The sequence below is a fragment of the Monodelphis domestica genome, chromosome 1, assembly GCF_027887165.1.
Source record: "Monodelphis domestica isolate mMonDom1 chromosome 1, mMonDom1.pri, whole genome shotgun sequence".
NCBI classification, from domain to species: Eukaryota; Metazoa; Chordata; class Mammalia; order Didelphimorphia; family Didelphidae; genus Monodelphis; species Monodelphis domestica.
The window spans coordinates 275,132,577-275,148,474 of NC_077227.1; the positions used below are offsets into that span (position 1 = coordinate 275,132,577).

General features: G+C 40.5%; 1 protein-coding gene across 2 annotated transcripts in view; it reads left to right on the top strand.

Moving 5' to 3' along the window:
• PLEKHG3 (pleckstrin homology and RhoGEF domain containing G3) overlaps window positions 1-15,898 on the top strand; it is a 95,310-nt gene that overhangs the window by 13,865 nt on the left and 65,547 nt on the right. For both annotated transcript variants that reach the window (XM_056810899.1, XM_056810900.1), the window contains exon 2: window positions 14,803-14,907. In XM_056810899.1, the coding sequence (XP_056666877.1) occupies window positions 14,862-14,907 (46 nt within the window). In that variant the 5' untranslated portion in view covers window positions 14,803-14,861. The remainder of the gene's footprint in view (window positions 1-14,802; window positions 14,908-15,898) is intronic.

Below are 15,898 nucleotides of genomic sequence, written 5' to 3' on the forward strand. Positions count from 1 at the left end.
CTTCCTTCCTTCCTTCCTTCCTTCCTTCCATCCTTCCTTCCTTCCTTCCCTTCTGCCTTAGAACTGATACTGATACTGAGTATTGGTTCCAAGGTAGAATAGTAAGCCTCAGGCAATTAGGGTTAAATGACTTGCCCAGGGTCAATACAACTAGGAAGTGTCTGAGGTCATATTTGAACCCAGGATATCCTTTGTCTAGGTCTGACTCTCTGTCCACTGAACCACCTGGCTGCCCCAATATCCAAGACTCATTCAGCCAGATCACCATCCTAGTTTTGTTTTATTGTGGTTGTATCATTTCAGTTGTGTCTGACTCTTGTGATCCCATTTGGTAAAGATACAGCAGTGGTTTTCCATTCCCTTCTCCAGCTCATTTTACAGACAAGGAACTAAAGTCAACAGGGTTAAGTGACTTTTCCAGGGTCACATAGCTAGGAAATCAGACGTCTGAAGACAGATTTGAAATCAGGAAGATGAGTCTTCCCGATTCCAAGCTCAGTGCCCTATCCACTACACTCTTCATTCTAGTTTAGGCCATATAATTACTTCTCTCCTGGCCTGTTGTAATCATAATCTAACAGTTCTTCCTGATTCTAGTCTTTCTTTTTTTTAGTCTTACACTGGTATCCTCCAGGGCCTAAATTCTACTCTCTCCTTACCTCCACCTCTTAGAATTTCCTTCAAAATCTGGCTTAAAGGGGCAGCTAGATAACCCAATGGATAGAGCACCAGGCCTGGGAGTCAGAGGGACCTGGGTTCAAATTTGACCTCAGACATTTCCTAGCTTTAGTGTGACCCTGGGCAAGTCACATAACCCCCATTGCCTAGCCCTTGCTGCTCTTCTGCCTTGGAATTGATACCTAATATTGATTCTAGAAGGTCAGGATTTTAAAAAAGAAAATGGAGTTGAGAAATAGAGTATTTGTTCTATGAACAAGGAGGCCAGTGTCACTGGATCAAAGCATGTGAGTTTCTAGAGGGCAGGATCTTCGTATTCCCAGCACTTGGCACAGTGTCTGACATATACTAGACACAATAAATGCCTTTTGGTTGATGGATCAATTCAGTTTTCCTTCACACAAGTACTAAATTAACATTTCATGTCTGCAGATCTGACCAAGTGCTCCCCATCTCAAAATGCTCTTCCTATGGCTGCCAAAATCAAATATAGATTCCTCAGCCTGGCATTTAAAGCCTTCCACAAGCTGGCTCCCACTTAACTTTCTAGATTTATTGCTAAACTCCACAGTTCAGCTGGGCTGGCCTGCTCTTTTCTTCCCACCATCCCTTTGTACAGACCGTGTCCCCCAAATCTGGAATGCCTTCCCTTGTCATGTCTGCATTGAAGAATCCCCTGCTTCCTCCAAGACAGCCCAGCTCCCCAGTAGGGGGAATTCTCTCTCTCCTCAAATGATCTTTTCTTGTGTGTGTGTGCAGTTTTACTCCCACCCACCTACCCCACTAGACTGGATAGTCCTTGAGGGCAGGGACTATGTCATCTTTAGTCTTTGTAGTTTACCCCAGTGACCCTCATGGGGTAGGACTTGACAAAGAAATGGGTCCATGTCAGGTGAAATAGTATATTCTTTTTGTTAGCTCCACTCTGATCCAGACAATGGTTCAAAACAATTCCAAAGACCCCGTGCCGAAAAATGCCAACTACTCCAAGGAGAGAACTGCGAAACTCTGAAAGCAGATGCAAGTAGAGTTTTAAAACTTTCTTCTTGTTTGTTTGTTTATGTGTGTGTGTTTTCTCTTGCATCAGGGTTGATACCGACATTTGTTTTTCATGACTTCACATGTATAATCAATATCATAGTGCTTGCTTTCTCAATGGATGATAAAAAGGAGGGAGAGAATTTGGAACTTACAAATTTTGTAAATCAATATTTAAAAAATTTCACATGTAATTGTAAATAATTAATGGAATAAATAAAAATATTTTTTGAAGATCAAATAGATCCTTAGAATAAGGATTGGGGTGAGTAGGTAGCTGAGTGGAGAGACCACCAGGCCTGGAGTGGGGAGGAGTTAGGTTCAAATGTGACTTAGATAATGCTAGGTGACCCTGAACAAGTCACTTAGCCTTGATTTCCTAATCCTTGCCAGTCAACTGTCTTTGAATTGATATTAAAAGAAAAAATGAGAGAAGAAGAAGGGAGAGGAAGGTGAAGAGGAAGAGGAGGAGGAGGAGGAGGAAGAGGAGAAGGAAGAGGAGGAGATATGGGTGAAAGGTTTCATCAGACTTTTTGATAGTAGGGGAGAATTAGGTCAAGCACTAGCTTGGCAAGAAAGATGCCTTTGCAGAGATGCCTGTGCCCTCCCCAGCAGAGTTTCAAGGATCTTGTCAAGCAGAAGAGGCAGAGGCATCAGAATTGATACCAAGACCCCATGTACAAACCCTTGATTGGAGCCAAGGTGCTTCCTCCCACAAAAGATTTCTGCTCTCTCCTTGCTTTTGCTCCTCTTGCCCTACCTCAACACCCACTACCACCTCCCCATCCTCTCCACCTGTCCAATCCACCGGATCCATCCAAGACCCAGCTCAAATCCCAACTCTTCCATCAAGCCCCCATTCACCACTCCAACTTGAAGTGACTGTGACCATCCCAACCTTTTCTCTCTGCAGTGATTATTCTTTCCATTCATTTCACTTAGCGATTGATCTCATACTGCCTTCTGTTCTTTCTTCTATTCTTGTCTGAATTGTTGTTCATATTTTTCTTGCTGTCTCCCCCTCTCCTCTCTCTCCTTTCCACCCTTCCATTTCCACATGGTGTAGACATAGCCTTGATTCTCAAAGGAGGCTCATCATTAGGTTGGCACAGAGGTGATAAATTTTTTGGCTATAGTATTCCTGAAGAAAATCTATTAACTCATACTAGGTTGGAATTTGAACCGATTAATAATGCCAGGCACTGTCCTAAGTACTAGCAATATAAAGAAATAAAAGTCCTAATAATATATGGCATTCAAATAGAGTTTAAGGTCTGCAAAATGCTTTACTTCCATTATCTCATTTGGTCCTCATGACAATCCTGGGAGGTGGTGCTGTTTCTAGCTCCATTTTACAGAAGAATAAACTGAGCCTGAGAGAAGTCAAATGACTTGCCTAGGGTTACATAGTTAGTAAGTGTCTGGGGCAGGCTTTGAACCTAGGTCTTCCTGACTCCAAGGCCACTAGACTACTAGTTCCCTCTTTTTTGTTTTTTGAAATTTTTACCTTCTGTCTTAATATCAGTTCTTTTTTTTAAACCCTTGCCTTCTGTCTTAGAATACTGTGTATTGGTTTCAAGGCAGAAGAGCGGTAAGGGCTAGGCAATGGGGGTCAAGTGACTTGCCAAGGGTCACACATCTAGGAAGTGTCTGAGGCCAGATTTGAACCTAGGACCTCTCATCTCTGGGCTTGGCTCTCAATCCACTGAGCCATTCAGCTGCCCCCCAATATCAATTCCAAGGCAGAAGAGTACCAAGATATAGGCAATCTGGTTAAGTGACTTGCCCAGAGTCATACAGCTAGGAAATGTCTGAGACCAGATTTGAATTCAGGTCTCCTCAGTCTCCAGGCCTGGTGCTCAATCCACTGAACTCCCTAGATGCCACTAGTTGCCTCTTTAAGAAAGGACAAAATTGTTCCTGTCCCCAAGAAGCTTACATTATTTGAGGGAACAGCTACCCAAGAGAAATCATTGGTTATTGAAATATTCCTTATTTCCCCCATAAGTTTCTGTCGTATTTCTCCAACTAGATAGAGGTAAGCTTCTTGGAAATGGGTAAGTTTTCTTGCAAGGCTGAAGCTTTGGAATCAGAGGATCTAGGTCTAAATCCTGGCTCTATGATTTACTGAGTTGCTAATCACAGTAATATGTGATTCTTCATGATCCCATATGGATTTATGGTTGACAGATACTGGAATGGTTTATCATGTCCTTCTCCAGCTCATTTAACAGATGAGGAAACTGAGTCACAGATAGGGAAAGAGACAGAGAGAGAGACAGAGAAAGGGAAAGAGAGAGTGAAAAAGAGTGATAGAGTGAAAAAGAGAGAGACAGAGAGAAAGCAAGAGAGAGAGAGTGAGAGAGAAGGAAAGAAAGGCAGAGGAGGAAAGAGGGTGAAAAAGAGAGACAGAGAAAGAAAGGAGTGAGAGAAAGAGAGAGAGAGAGAGAGAGAGAGAGAGAGAGAGAGAGAGAGAGAGAGAGAGAGAGAGAGAGAGAGAGAAAGGCGAGGAACTGGGAGGGAGAGGGAGAGAAGGAAAAAGAGGTAAGTGTCCAAGGCAGGAGTCTTCCTGACTCTAAGCCCAGTGCTCTATCCGCTGAGTCTTTGCCTTATTATATGACCTTACTCTTAAACTCTCTTGACCTCAATTTTCCTATCCGTAAAATGAGGAGGTTGTAGTTATCTCAAAATCCTATCTGACTTACACTTCTCTATATTCTCAAGATGCCTACTTAGCATCTTGCATATGGTAGACACCAAATATGCAGTTATTGATCCTAGCTGAAAAAATAATATATTATTTTAATATTATTATAAAAATTAATAATAGAGACAGGATTACAAGGCATCCAAGGATTGCAGACCTCTGTGTCTGAACTATTTATTTACAGTTAGTAGCTGTTATTCTTCTATCCTGTTTTTCTTCTCCACAGGAGATAAGGCCTGATTTGTTTAAGCACTCAGGATGACACCAAGGCTAAACTATGCTTCTGGAAGGTTGAGCAATGCCAGCATGCCACCAATTGTTCGATTGTTTTGGTCTTGTCAGACTCTTCAGGATCCCATTTGGGGTTTTCTTGGCAAAGATGCTGGCATGGTTGGCCATTTCCTTCTCCAGGGTGCAGAGGAGGAACCTGAGTTGGTGACTTGCCCAGGGTCACACAGCTAACAAGTGTCTAAAGCCATATTTGAAGTCAAGAAATTGAGTCTTCCTAACTCCAGGCCTGGCACTCTATTCCCTGAGCCACATAGCTGCCCACTTAACCCATAGGAATTCTCATTACATGTGGGTAGGAGGGTGAAGTTCAGCATTATTATCTCTATTGAGTGGAATACAATAGAAAGTGTGGCACTGGACCCACAGTTTACTAGCTGTACAATCTTAGCTTTCCAGGGCCTATTTCCTCATCTGTAAAATGACAATAAACAATCCTGTTGCTACCTACCCCGGAGCAGTTTGTGAAGGAAATACCTTATGCAAACTTATATTACTATCTAATGGGAATTTTGTTACAGAAGCAAATCAGAGGTTAGCATTGGTCCATGCAGTGACAAGGCAAGAGAACTGGGAAGAAAATGTGTCTTCTACTACATTTGTATTAATTTCTGGGGAATGAATGAACACTAAAGAAACATTTAGCTATCTGAATTCTTCTTGGACTCGAGAGTCCGACTCCCAAACTGCTGCCAACATAAGGTCAAGTGACCAATATTATCCTTTTTTTTGTCTTGACCCTGAGACTGGCGATGTGCTCCTCTGCTTTGAGCAGAACACCAAGAGCTGAGTTTCCTGGGATGGACACATTTGGAATGTTTTAGTTCTTCATTTGTTCATTCAATAAACATTTTGTTGAGCTCGTAAACTGCTTTCAAGGCAACATGCTAAGGGATGAGAGGTCTATAAAGGTGACTAAGACTTGATTTCTTCCTTCAAGGAGCTTCTAGGGATTTGTACAAAGGTCTGACTATTTAAATTCCCCGCATTTTCACCAAATTCTCCTATCTCAACTGCTTCCTGTAAGATAAAACACATATTTCTTAGCTTGGCATTTAAGGCTTTGTACAAGTTAGCTTCAATAATCTTTCCAACGTAATTTTATATATGACTTACCTTCACATCCTATGTATTCTAGGCAAAATCAGACAGCTACTAGTTCTCCATTTTCTGCTTTTCAATGAAGGTCATTTGACATGCCTAGAAAGAATAATCCATGCATCTCTGCCTCTTGAAATCCTGCTTCTCTTTCTCCAGGCATCCAAGTGGCACAGTGGATAAAATGCTGGGTCTGGAGTCAGAAATACTCTTCTTTCTGAGTTTAAATCTGGTCTTAGACACTAGCTGTAGACTCAGAGAAGGTCACTTCACTCTCAGTTTCCTCATCTGTAAAATGAGCTAGAGAGGGAAATGGAAAACCACTCTGGTATCTTTGCCAAGAAAATCCCAAATGGGGTCATAAAGAATTGGACATGGCTGAGACCAAACAGTAAATAATATTTGCCAAGCACTGTGCTAAGTTCTGGAAATAAAATACGACTAGAAAGAAAACAGTCCCTACCCTCAATAAGCTTACATTCGAATGATGGAAGACAATACATAAAACAAATTTGAAGGGACAGCTAGGTGACTCAGGGGATAGAGAGCCAGGTCTGGAGTCTGGACGACCCAGGTTAAAATCTGGCCTCAGACATTTTCTAGCTGTGTGACTCTGGGCAAGTCACTTAACCCTAATTGCTTCGCTCTTACGGTTTTTCTGCCTTAGAACCAATATATAGTATTGCATCTAAGACAGAAGAACAGTTTTAGGAAGGAAGGAAGGAAGGAAGGAAGGAAGGAAGGAAGGAAGGAAGGAAGGAAGGAAGGAAAGAAGAATGAAAGAAAGAAAGGAAGGAAGGAAGGAAGGAAGGAAGGAAAGAAAGAAGAATGAAAGAAAGAAAGGAAGGAAGGAAGGAAGGAAGGAAGAATGAAAGGAAGGAAGGAAGGGAAGGGGAGAGAGAGAGAGAGAGAGAGAGAGAGAAATCCCAAGTAGGGTCATGAAGAATCAGAGACAACTGAAAATGACTGAACAACAATCCTTTTCTTTGTAAAAACTGCCCTTATGCCCCCAGCAGAAAGCAATTTCCTTTTCTTTAGCTTTTCTTAGAGTACTTGGTTTGGATACCTCCTTTGTCCCTGTCACCCTGGGTTTTTCATTGTGGTCTTTTAGCTATCTATAGAACGTAAACTTCTTGAGGACAGGGATTATATCTTGCACCATCTCTGTAGCACAGTGCAGTGCCTTCCTCATAAATTAGACTTTAAATGTTCTAAATGCAATAGCAGATAAATATTTGTGGAATGGTTATCTGTATAATGCAATAGGAGCAAGTCCAGCCTGAAGGAAATAGAAGAGAGGCTAAGAAATACTGCCAGAGATTGGAAAATTCCAGAGAGAGGCAGAAAACTCATTTTCCTGATTTGTTCCTTATTTTGTATTTATTATGTATCATATTACACATGTTTTTCTATATGATTATATAATAGATTATACTATTCCTTATTTGTATACTTATTTTCCTTGACTATCTATCTAAAGGGGTCTCCTTTTCTGCCTGCCTTTGGAGAGTGGCCATCAGTTCCCAGGAATGTAGGTGAAACTGGTAGGGGTGGTGGAAGAGGCTAGGGGTTGTCATAGTAACTGAAGCCATAAGGCCTGCAAGGGCTCTGCTAATCCGGGACCTTGGAGGCTGTTGCTGTGTGGGGAATGCAGGGCAGTGGACAATAAGCAAGGATCTGGAGGCCTGCCCAGGGAAGAAGTAGCAGAGCAATAGCAGTACTGCCTATCTACTCTGACTCAGCCATTACCCAGCACCAGGCCATCCTCAGACCCAGCTTAGAAGACATAGGAGAAGGTGGCAAAGGCCATTTCTCTCCTGTTTTATAGATTTGGTTTAGTGGTGTTTTAATGAGCATTTGGCAGAACTAATGCTTGGATTTAGAAGTTTGGGGCTGCCAATACACGTTTAGGGTCTCATTTTAATTTCAACTTGCCATTAGTAAGTTAGATCATTAAGAGGGCAATACTACCTAGTTTCTCCTGTTGTCATTGTTTGGTCATTTGTGATGGCCTTTGGGGTTTTCTTAGCAGATACTAGAGTGTTTTAGCATTTCCTTCCAACTCATTTAACAGATAAGGAAACTGAGGCAAACAGGGTGAAGTGGCCTGTCCAGGGTGGCACAGATAATAAGTGTCTATGATCAGATTTGAATTTAGGGATGAGGAGTCTTCCAGACTCCAGGCTGGATGCTCTTTCCACTGAGCCACCTAGCTGCCCATCTAGTTTCTAAGGTTGTTGGTTATTCATCCTTTTATAGCTGACAAGCCCCAGTCAGTATGCTTTCATCACCCTACCAGTAGATACAAAGCAGCCTTAGAAAAGGCATTTACAAAGATAGTATTATTTAAAATGCAGTTATAAAACATCCTCCTGGAAAGTTAGATGCATTCTCCCTTAATACACACAGTTTCTATGGGAAGAGTGAGAACAACTCAGAGTACAATAAAAATAGTAATAATAAACAAATGCATGGTCAAGCATAATGAATGGCCTATCTCTCTTTCTCTTTCTCTTTCTCTCCCTCCCCACTTCCCTTTCCATGTGTCTCTCTTTCCTTTCTTTGTCACTGTCTCTTTTACTTTCCTTTTCTACCTTTCTTTCCTTCTCTCTCTCCTTTGTCTCTCTCTTTTTATTTTTTCCCTCTCCTTCTCCCTCTCCCTCTCCCCTTCTCTCCCTCTCTCTCAATCTCTCACTCTCTGTGTCACTTTCTTGAGGGATTGTCTTGTTTTCAGTATCTGTGCCAATCTTACGTGTGCTTCTGCTCAATGTTGAAAATAGTATTTTCTACTACTGGAGCAGTTTTCCTTCAAAGTAACATGCCTGGGAACAGCTGGGTAGCTCAGTGGATTGAGAGCCAGGCCTGGAAATGGGAGGTCCTGGGTTCAAATCTAGTCTCAGACACTTCCTAACTGTGTGACCCTGGGCAAGTCACTTGACCCCCATTGCCTATCCCTTACCACTCTTCTGCCTTGGATCCAATACACAGCATGGATTCCAAGACAGAAGGTAAGGGTTTAAAAAAGTAACATGGCTGATGGAGTGGAAAAAGTAAAGACAAATCTCCTCTCCTGGCAAATCTCCTCCTTCAGAGGAGCCAAGATCCTTTTTAAGTACTTCTCTGAAACACCCTGGTGAAGTAAATAGTGTTTTACAATTGATTTTATAGACATTAAATTTCAGAAAGAATATTATTTACTTTTGGTCACACAGATAGTAAATGGTGAAGGTAAAATTTGAATCCAGACCCTTTTGACATAGACCGACCAAAGAGCTAACATCCTTGGGGGATAGCCAACATTTTCAGCTCAGCAAATCCTGAAATGATCCTCTATTTCCATCAAAGAAGGGTTTTCACACCTTAAAAGGAACCACCAGATGCTAACACATCGACAACATCTTTACACCCTGTAGTTATGGCAAAGAAAGTATAACTATTTAAAGAAGTCCTTTTCTTTTGTATTATACAGCAGCTCCTTCTCTTTTCTTGTCATCATTTCTGGGAATAACCAGAGATGCATCCTCTTCTTCCCACTAACGTATTCACTATTCTGGGCCACTATCTCCCTTCTGGAACCCCAAAGTCTGGCCAGTTATCAATAACTACGATAAATGCCAGAGTAGCGTTAGATCATGATCATCTCCAGCTTCCCCCAATTTCTCTCTTTTTCAGTGCATCCTTTAGCAAACTGACCAAAGCCTAACATACAAGTCTGTCCAGGTCACTCCTGTCATCAGTAAACTGTCAGTGGCTTTAGGATGAAATATATACTCTCTGGCTTGGCATGCAAAGCCTTTCACAATCTGTTTTAAGTCTACATTTGCAGACTTATTTCACATTCTTCCCCTTCACTTGGTCTACATTCTATCCAAACTATCCTACTTTGTTGCCCAACTAAGCATTCCACCCTCTGCATTCCCTCCTCTCTTCTGACTTTTGGATACTTAACTTCCTTCAAGGCTCAATGCAAATGCCACCTCCTAGAGACAGTCAGGCCTGACCTCAATGTGCTAGTGTTCTCTCCCTCCTCAAATTATCTTGTATGTATTTATCTGTCTACAAAATATCCTTGAGGGCAAGGACTGTGTTCCATTTTTGTCTTGGTAATCCCAGTGATTACCACAATGCCTTCACTATAATAGACATAAATTCTTGCTGATTGAATTGAGTAGAATTGGATTGTGGGAGAGAAAAAAACTAAAATCATATAGTTCCAACCAAGAGCTTATAAAAAAAAAGAACAGGGCATCTGGAATGTCCAGTCTTCAGTTATTCATGGAAATGGATGAACTGCTTTTATATGTTTATAAACTAAGAAACAGGAGTCAACACAGTGAGAATAAGTAGTAGTAGCAATAACTGGCATTTACTTCATTCTAAATTTTTTAAGTACTTCCCTGAAACACCCTGGTGAAGTAAATAGTGTTTTACGATTGATTTTATAGACATTAAATTTCAGAAAGAATATTATTTACTTTTGGTCACAGAGAGAAATGGTGAAGGTAAGATTTGAATCCAGACCTCTTACCCAGGGCAGGAATTCCAGACCAAAGGGGAGCATGTGGTTCTGTCCTTATGAACCTATAGAACTTTCCAGTTGGTTGGGAACATCTATGTCTAGAATCAGGTTAGTTGAATTCCAAATGGGACATGTCCAAAGGCATGTTGCTCCGATCCAAACCCAGGTCGTGAACTTGTAGAGTTCAGATCAGGAGGGCAGAAATCAGACTTTGACCTAGATCAGACCATTCTGGGAGTACTGAAAACTTGCAGCTCTCCAGTCTGAACTGTACCTGAGAAAGTAGCAGCAGGACCAGTCCAGACATTCCCTGGCAAAGACTGGCCCCATCATAAAGTCTGAAGTCAAGAAGAAGCAAATAACAACCACACACACACAAAAGAAGAATTCCAACAAAAAGGCTACTATGAGGATGGAGCCATTCAACATACAAACACAGAAGAAGATAATAACTAAAAATCTATCATTAAAGTCTCAAGGTGAAATATAGCTTGGGTATAAGTTTAACTAGAACTCTTGGGAGAGGTGAAGCAAGAATGAAAATATTGTTACAAAATAAATGAGAACACTAGAGGCAAAAATGGAAAAGAAATGATAGGGGCAGCAAGGAGGCTCAGTGAATTGAGAAGCAGACCTAGAAAAAAGGAGGTCCTGGGTTCAGATTTGACCTCAACTGCAGGTGTAATCCTGGGCAAGTTACTTAACCCCCATGTCCTAGTGCTCACCAATCTTCTGCTTTAGAACCAAAACACAGGATTAATTGTAAGATGGAAGGTAAGGTTTTTTGTTTGTTTGTTTGTTTTTAAAGATGGCTCAGTAGATTGAGAGCTAGACCTGGAGTCCAGAAGACTTATCTGGCCTCAGATACTTCCTAGCTGTGTGACCCTAGGCTAGTCATATAATTCCCATTGTCTAGCCCTTACAACTCTTTTGCCTTGGAACCAATATACAGAATTGAATCTAAGATGGAAGGTAAGGGTTTTGAAAAAAAAATGAGATCTATAGAAGAAAGAATTAGAAAGGGAACTAACTGCTTGTCATAAAAGGTACAAAGCCTTATCTAAGCAACAAACTACCTAACAATCAGAATGGACCAAAAAGAAAGCAACGATTCCATGATACCACAAGAAATATTAGGGGGCAGCTGGGTAGCTCAGTGGATTGAGTGCCAGGTCCAGAGATGGGAGGTCTTGGGTTCAAATCTGATCTCAGACACTTCTTAGCTATATGACCCTGGGTAAGTCACTTAACCTCCATTGCTTAGCCTGTACCACTCTTCTGCTTTAGAACCAATACCTAGTATTTATTCTAAGATGGAAAGTAAGGGTTTAAAAACTATGTTAAACTAAAGTTGAAGGACTGAAAAAACAATAGAAAAAATATAAGAAAACCTCAAGAAGAGATCATATAAGACTTACTGGACTACCTAAAACCTAAGACCAAGACAGGAGAGAGAGGGGGGGGGGGGGAGGGAGGGAGACGGAGAAAAAGAGACTAGATCTCTTAGATTTAAAATGAGAAAGTGGAAAGAGAATCCATTGGATATCTCATGAATAAAAATTTCAAATGTTAACTTCCAAGAGCATTATACTAAAAATCCAGAGCTACCAACTGAAAGAAAAAAAAGTAGTGCAAGCAACCAGAAAGAAACAATTCAAAACAGTCAAAATCACATCTTTTTTGGAAGCCACCATTATAAAGGAGCAGCGAATTTAGAATTCAGTATTCCAAAAGGCAGAAGACATAGGCTTACAATCAAGAATAACTTGCCTAGCAAAATTGGATATAACCCTACACAGGCAAAAATGGATGTTTAATGAAATAGAAAGCTTTTAAGCAAATCTGATAAAAAAAGATCAGAGCTGAATAGAAACTTTGAAGTTCAAACGCTGGTGTCAAAAGAAACAGAATAAAGTAAACATAAGTGAACAACCATCAGGAACTAAGCAAGAACAAACTGTTTGTAGTCTAATATGGAGAGATGATGACCCCGCAGAGACCTATCATTATCTGAGGTCATAGAGAAAGTCTAATTAGACAGAAGACCTGGGAGTGGTTCTGTTATGTCTTAATAATATTAAAAGTAGAATGGAAAGGAAGGGGAAGAAGAATACAATGAGGGGGGAAGGAAAGGAAGGTTAGGGGAAATTATCTCATAATAGGGGGAAGGCATGTAGAAGTTTATACAAAGAAGAAAGGATGAGTAGAATAACTGGACACTTGAATCTGATTCTCAACTGAAATAGTTAAAGGAGGAAAGAAACACACACACACACACACACACACACACACACACACACACACACACACACACAGGCACAAACATACTTTTCCCCAACCTGGAAAACTAGAGGGAAAAGGGAGAGAGGAGAAAAGCAGAAGGGCAGATTAACGAAGGGAGTAGTTCTATTCAAAAATAAGCTTTAAGGATATACTTAAATATGAATAGTTGCTCCTTTTGTGGTGGCAGAGTATTATGATCTGAGGAGAGATCCATCAATTAGGGAATAGCTATATGTTGTGGTATGTAATTGTGAGAGAATTTTATTGTGTTGAAAGAAATGATGAAGACGATTTCTGAGAAACGTGGGAAGACTTTTGTATGCATGGATACAGAGTAAAGGGAGCAGAACCAGGAGAACAATTTATACAATAACAACAATTTTGTAAGAATAAGTAACTTTGCACAATTTTAGAACTCTGATCAGTGTAATGACCAACCACAACGCCAGAGGAGTTATGATGAAACATACAACCTCTCTTGATAGAGAAGTGAAAGATTCAGGGTGCAGAATGGCCCATAGGTTTTTTTGAACATAACCAGATGGGAAATTAATTTGATTTGACTACATATATTTATTATGGGAGTTCTGTTTTCTTTTTTCAAAGAGTGAGATAGAAGAGAGAGAAGGGAGATTTTTGCTGTTTAGAAAGAAATGTTTATTTTTAAAATGCCGTTTCTCAGACTAATTGTATCAATTGGCTGACTGCTAAAGGGAAGGTCATCACTACCTATGAGCTAACATATTAAAAGTGCAGACCCTGGTGTCTAGGTGGCTCAGCAGGTAGAAAGTCTGACCTGGAGATGGAAGGTCCAGGGTTCAAAAGTGACTTCAGACATGTCCTATCTGTGTGACCCTGGGCAAGTCACTTAACCCTAATTGCCTAGCCCTTATTCCTCTTCTGCCTTGGAACTGATATTTAATATGGATTCTAAGATAGGAGGTAAAGGTTTGTTGTTGTTTTTTAAGTGCAGAACCATAGACTTACTTATCCCTTTGAACCTTAGGTAGCTGGAGGCCTCTGGGATTTCCAACCTGCCATTGTGAGTGAAAGTTGTACAATCAGCTCATTGTGTTGCTACATATATAATTATGAATCTTTTGTGTAAGCTTATTGTTTTATATCTGTAATAAACTTAAAGTGGATACCAATGTTGCTCTGTTTACATGTGTTTTATTATTAATTTCTTCCATTCTTTCACTCAAAAATTCAAATTAATTAAAAGTCAAAAGACTCAAAATAGAAGACAATATAAAACATCCCCTAGAATATTCAAAAATGTATCCTTGGTGGCTCAATGGATAGAGAGTCAGGCCTTAGAGAAGGGGGGTCCTGGGTTCAAATTTGGCCTCAGGTACTTCCTAGCTATGTGACCCTGGGCAAGTCACTTAACCCCAGTTGCCTAGCCCTTACCTTCTTCTGCCTTAGAACTGATACTTAACATTGATTCTAAGAGAAATGGTAAAAGTTTTATGTATATAAATTGATTCACTTTCACTTTTCTCTTTTTTGTTATTTCATCAGTATGAATCTATCTTTCTCACTCTCTCCCTCAACTGATCCAGCCAGTGGTTTTTACCTTTGCTTTTCCCTCTGACCATTCCTCATGAAACATTTCACACAACTGCTAACAAGCAGAAAAAATGGGCTTTGAGGTCATATTCTTTTTATTCCCCCACTCATTCCTTGGCAGAAGTACTAATAACAGACTAGCCTGGAATCAGGAAGCCAGTGCTAGAAAATGAGGGGAAAAGGATGATCCATGTCTGTGTATAAAGCACAGGATCATAGAATGTGGGCCTGGGAAGGAGCTAAGAGAAACCCATTACAACTCTCGGTATAACAGAGAAGAACACTGAGCCTCAAAGGGGAAGGGATTTGTCGAAACTAGCTCCTCAGTATCTCCACTCTGCCACTCAGCTCCAGACTCCTGAGACTTTACAAATGAAAATATGACCCCTTTATCTACTGATAAGAAATGTGAGCATAAGTGATCTCCAGAAATAGTTCACACTCAACTTCTGTGTTCTTGACAAACCACAAAAGATTGGCAAACGTTTCTGCTGCAGACACCAACTTAACACAAACAGCTAGTCTGCTGCACAAGAGTGGCCAGGGAGTAAGGTTTGGGGGCTGATGTCACTTCCTTTTCATCTTTTCCCTTCCCCCACTCGCTTTCTTCCCTTTTCAGATATCAACTTTTCTGTTTAGTCAAGAGGGCTGCCAATTGTGGCTCAGGAGGGGCCATGAATGAAGAGCCCATCCTTCTTCCTTTCTGCTAACGTCAGGACTTCAGGTAAGCCACAAGACCGGGAGAAATGGTGACTCTGACAGTCTTAACCAAGAATTGCATTGTAAAGGTACAATTTGTGATTCTTAGCTCTCCCTAATATGTTTGGTGGAACTTCTAAAATGTTTTTGAAGCCAGATGTCCTCTGGCTCACTCCACCCTGCATCATTCCTGTCATAAGAAGAAGTCATCCATCCCAGTTTTTCTCATTTACAGAGAATATATAATTCCCTCCAAAACCACTTATTAGTTTTTAGGCTTTATTTTTTATCCCCTCCCCCCTTAGCCTCCCCACCTCTTTCCCCTGCAACCCTCTGCTGGAAAAGAAAAAAAAATAAAGTTCTTGTAACAACTATGGATAATTAAACAAAACAGATTCTCTCACTAGAGAAATGTCCAATTATCCCCCTCTACCACCACCAAAAAAAAAAGTCTCATTCCACATCCTGAGTCTATCACCTCTTTTGTCTTTGCTTTGTCATCATCCTTACTAATTATTCTTAAGCCAGTCTCACTTCCCCCATGCCTATCATAGCAGTTTAAATGAATGGACAATTTGGAAAATCTCTTCATTGTGAAAGATGAATGTGCTTATTGATTTGGTAGTTCTTGAGGATAAGCAATTAGCACCCAAGGATTGCATCAATAAAATAAGTGCCTACTGTGTGTGGGCAGTTAGGCCAGTTTGTTATGTAATTGAACCCTGACCCACTGATTTCCTATGTATTTCTTAGTGACTCATCTCATTTCTCTTGATTTTCCCACCCATAAAATGATAAAGAATATTTACCACCTACTTGCCTCATCACTAGAGTGTTGTGAAGATTAATTAATCTGCATTTGTTAAAGCATTTTAAGATCCCTGGATTAAAGACATTACTAAAGTGAAAGGTATTATTATTCTAATAAATTACTTAATAGTAGGGTGAAACTACTTGGACATCAATTGGCAGGAAAGTAAGAAGAAACAGGCTATTGGAAGGGTTACCACCTCAAG